The sequence below is a fragment of the Alligator sinensis genome, unplaced genomic scaffold (assembly GCF_000455745.1).
Source record: "Alligator sinensis unplaced genomic scaffold, ASM45574v1 scaffold924_1, whole genome shotgun sequence".
Lineage (NCBI taxonomy): Eukaryota > Metazoa > Chordata > Crocodylia > Alligatoridae > Alligator > Alligator sinensis.
Window position 1 is genome coordinate 851279 of NW_005842370.1, and position 4869 is coordinate 856147.

At 42.9% G+C, this 4869-nt stretch overlaps 1 protein-coding gene across 5 annotated transcripts in view; it reads right to left on the reverse strand.

Moving 5' to 3' along the window:
- ALCAM (activated leukocyte cell adhesion molecule) overlaps positions 1–4869 on the reverse strand; it is a 176197-nt gene that overhangs the window by 38401 nt on the left and 132927 nt on the right. For all 5 annotated transcript variants that reach the window (XM_025210743.1, XM_025210740.1, XM_025210741.1 and 2 more), the window contains exon 6: positions 4597–4779. In XM_025210743.1, coding sequence (XP_025066528.1) covers positions 4597–4779 — 183 coding nt within the window. The remainder of the gene's footprint in view (positions 1–4596; positions 4780–4869) is intronic.

The window sequence follows — 4869 nt, forward strand, 5'->3', positions numbered from 1 at the left end:
CCTGCCTATGCAGGGGGTCAGACTCGATGATCTCAAGCAAATCCCGGGACGTCTCAAGCAAATCCCGGGACGTCTCTCAAGCAAATCCCGGGACGTCATTCTCCCCCTGTACTCGGCCTTAGTGAGGCCGCAGCTGGAGTACTGTGTCCAGTTTTGGGCTCCACAATTCAAAAAGGATGTGGAGAAGCTTGAGAGAGTCCAGAGAAGAGCCATGCGCATGATCAGAGGTCAGGGAAGCAGACCCTACGATGACAGGCTGAGAGCCCTGGGGCTCTTTAGCCTGAAAAAGCACAGGCTCAGGGGTGATCTGATGGCCACCTACAAGTTTATCAGGGGTGACCACCAGCATCTGGGGGAACGTTTGTTCACCAGAGCGCCCCAAGGGATGACGAGGTCGAATGGTCACAAACTACTTCAAGATCGTTTCAGGCTGGACATAAGGAAGAATTTCTTTACTGTCCGAGCCCCCAAGGTCTGGAACAGCCTGCCACCGGAGGTGGTTCAAGCGCCTTCATTGAACACCTTCAAGATGAAACTGGATGCTTATCTTGCTGGGATCCTATGACCCCAGCTGACTTCCTGCCCTTTGGGCAGGGGGCTGGACTCGATGATCTTCCGAGGTCCCTTCCAGCCCTGATGTCTATGAAATCTATGAAATTATAGCAAGCTCTGGCCATCTATTCAATCAAAAGCATCAAAATCTTATTTTCTTTCAAGTGCATCTCCAAATAAGGGACTGAAGTTACATCAACTAGAGATGTATTTGAAAGGAAATGCACTGCATTTTAAGGCTGAAGCAGCTTCCTGTCATGCACTCCTCTTCACTTATCAGGTGCATACCCCACTCCTCTTGTTAGCTAATTAGTAGCACAGTGATACTGCCCATCTCTGGAGGAAGCTAGAGATTGCAGCATAAAGAAGTCATCTTAATTAAATTGTCTGCTGGTGGAACAGGAATTAATATGCTTGCTAGCTATGGTCTTTTAATCTTTAATGCAGAGTGCACATCAATTCTGTAGCGTAGACCATGCTGCAGCTGGGAACAGCTCTTTTTTGTTTGTTCTCCCTTCATATCAGACCAATCCTTGATTCAAGCTGTATGGGGTATAGAAATTCCACCAGTCTGGGCAAATCATCTTCACAGCGAGCTAGCTGGACTGGTGCCTGAGAATGATGGTTAGGACAGGGAGACTGTTCTACGGTTCCTGCCCACCAGGATGTTATACTGTTTGGGGAGACATAACATTGATGCAAATTGGCTCCCTACTTATTTTCTTCCAGGCATTTCTAATTGTATCCTGATTTTCTTCCTTCTTTGGAAACTCAGTGAGGGAATTATTTACAGCCTTCGGGCAGGGGGCTGTTGCAATCATCCTTGTATCTCATACTGCTGTATGACACACAAAAAGAATGAGATGAAAGCAAACTTAGACTTTTAGTTTTAGGAAGAGTGCCTGAGGGCCTTGGAATATTTCACAAGTTTCCAAAGGTAATGAGTGATTACCACACAGCTCGTCTTACCCGTCACTTTGTAGGGAGGAATCACCTATAGGGACACAAGGTTTGAATTTGCTTTCACTTAGAAAAGTAAGAAATCAAGAACTCCATTAAGACTGCAGAGATGCATTAGCAATAGTAGGCCAAAATGGGGTCCTTCTGCTCTAATGCCATCTACCTCAAGAGGGAGAAGCAGGTGGAGAGCCAAGGAAATCATATACAAAGTTGTCTCAAGTCTGTGGCTTTTCCCTTTTAGATTAAAAGGGCATTTTCCTTGGCTGCAAAGATCTGGAATGATGTGCATTACTGTTCCTCCAAGTACTCAAGACTGTGAACTAGTAGATTATGCAGAGGGGTTAGGTAATGATTTTTTTTTTTTAAAGGTTTGATCCTGGGGAGGAGCTTGGTGAACTCACGTCTTCTTGGTCTCAGCAGAACTAAGAACTCTCATTACCTTGTATACTTGGACTTTAAAATATTAGATTGCTCTGTGCATTTTGCACATAGTAGTGAGGAGAGGAAAACAAAGGACATTCAAAAAAAGTGCAGGCAACATTATTTTTTTGTATGTCAGTGTATTAAGGAAAACCCCACATTACAAAGCTGTAATGGAGAATGTCAATTCTGGAAAGCTGAAATGGAAATGTTTGTTGCACGCCAGGCTAATCGGACTTAAGTAACCTCTTATATTTCACGCTTACCTTAGTACAATATCATTACTGAATGTATTTGAAGGAAGATGAGTGTTTTAATTTTTTTCTAATGCCCAGGGTCCTCAACATGACTCAAAAAATATAGCACCTAGGAATCGGGTCTATTAGGAGACATGAAAGTATTATTTTTAGTACTTTAAGTGACCACTTATTCCCAGTGGCAGTCCTTAACTTAGGAAGATAAAACAAGCGTACTACGCCTTTTAACCTTGTGCAGCTGAGTCCACTTAAAAGTGACAGCAGATGTCTGGACAAAAGCTGTGGTCTCACCAGGACCCACCTCTTTTAGGACTCAAGCTATCACTTGAGGCACACCAAAAGAAATCAGGTTTTGTCTGCCTTTTTTTTTGAATGTCCTTTGTTTTCCTCTCCTCTCTACTATGACCTACTAGCTTTCACACTGTCAGAAGCTCCAATTCTTTGACACCTCCTGCTGCCAAGTACTGTCTAGCTAATGTTCTTGACAGTCACCTGATACCTTTGCTCAGCAAGGGTTGTAATACTGTACCTTGCTTGGTGAGTAATAATATATGCAAGGAACTTGTGCAGTTAAGTAAGTTGGAAATTGTTAGCTACATAATTCCTATAACAATTACAACACTATTGTTTTAAGTGTAAAATTCAACTTATGATAGAACTGGAAGATAGTAACTGAAAAGCCAACTTGTTTTAAGCAGAACGATTTTTGGGTAACCTGGGGTGGGTGAGCAGGATGTGCGCCCTGGAGGCTGCATAAAAGAAAAGAAGAGGTGTAAGAAGGATGGGAAGAGGTCATCTCACCCTACCATCCTGCACACTGCCTGCACTTTCCAACTGCAAGCAGCAGCAGGTGCAGACAGTATGCATCACAGAGTGCAAGGTATTCTGGGAATTGTGGTTTTGTACAGCAGCAGTGGAGTCTGCTGCTGTAGGGGAAAATTGACCCCATTTTTGCTGCCAACATCAGCATTTTTTTTGCCCTCTCAATATGGGATTTGGAGGCAAAAGAGGTAAAAGTTGCCCCCCCCAGCAGCAAACTCCACTGTCATTCTAGAGGACTACAATTTCCAGAATACCTTGTACTCTGTGACACTGCTCAGCTGCTGCTGAAAATACAAGGGCTGGGAGGAAGGGAGAAGGGTAATAGAGCACTCCCTTGGACACATTTTTCCCACGTTGTCTCTGGCACTACTAGTTCATGTCCAACTGTTTGTTCCTAAGAAACATATTTGAGTATTCTGGTGCAACTGTAGAAAACAACATACAATAAGGTGCTATTTTACTGCACAATTTATAAGGCAAAAGGTATGACACCCTCTTTAAAACCTCATATGGTATTTCATGTTCCAGTCACCTATTTAAACTATTCTGGATTCAGTATATTCAGCCATAGACTATTAGTGGTTCTTGAAATTCCAATTCATTGGAAGATATTACTAGCTGTTGCTACTACTATTGCTAGCTACTATTTTCTCCTTGGTAGAACCACCATAATAGTAAGAATTCTAATACCAATGAAAGCAGAGTTAGATCCTGGGCAGCTGTAACATTTGAAGCACTTCAAAGGACAAGCACTCAAAAAAATAATCCTGATGAGCCACTCTAAAAATAAGCCAGGATGAAACAACAACTAATTGTGCATGCTTTACAGAGCACAACAGGGGGTTGAATCCCACCATGCTCTGCTCTCTGCCCTCCCCACCCACATGGGGGTGAGGGAAAAGTGGGGCAGACAGCCAATGAGTGCTCTCTTGTGGGCTGGAGAGCAACAATCCTTGCATTCCTCCCTGCTTCTGATCTCTGAGTTCCAGCACGGGGAATGCACTTGTCAATCCCCAGCAATCTCCTGAATCAACTTAAGCCATGCAAGGAATCACTCTTACCAGCCCCAAGGATATTAAGACAATTCTTTATATGGTCTCAGGCTCCAAAATCAGGAGATTAGAGAGAGTGCACAGAAGAGTGCTCAGTGGTTGTCTGTCCTGCTCTCCCCATACACATGGGCAGTGGAGCCGCAAGATCAAGCAAACCCCCTGGTTGGACAGCACACCGCTCTTTGCCGTTATGATTATGAAGTGCTCTTATGGCACATGTGTGTGCACATTCAGTTGGTGTGTGTATCTGTGGCTGAAGCACTTTGAAGTGCAGCAGCACTGGAAGTGCTTCAAAAATTGCATGTGTCCATGGCCTAAGAAGAGCCCCAGATAACTTTTCAGAGTTATTCTGCAAGCAGCTATTATATCCATTCTCTAAATCATCACTTTTCTGGTTTATTTCACAAAGTAATGGCACATTCCTGCAATTTTGTAAATGTTCTCTGATCTACCTGGAAAAAGAAGACCATTACAACATTAACGAATATTATTCTGCTACAGAGTGAACATAAATGAGTAATTCTATAACTTACAATGAACATCAAAGACTAGTGATTCAGACTGTATTGTTTCTGATCCTGATGGTCCATTGTATGTCACACTACAGGAAAACTGTGCCTTAGCATCTGCCTTTTTTGGCTTATATTGAAGAGACGATGTCATAGTGAAGAGTCCAGTTGATCTGTCCACTGTATTTTCCAAACGTATGACCACGGCTGAAAAATGATGACAGTGTTTCAGTATCTGCTCTTTATACATATTACCGTTCCTATTTAAAAAAAAATATTTGTATGATTTTCATTCCT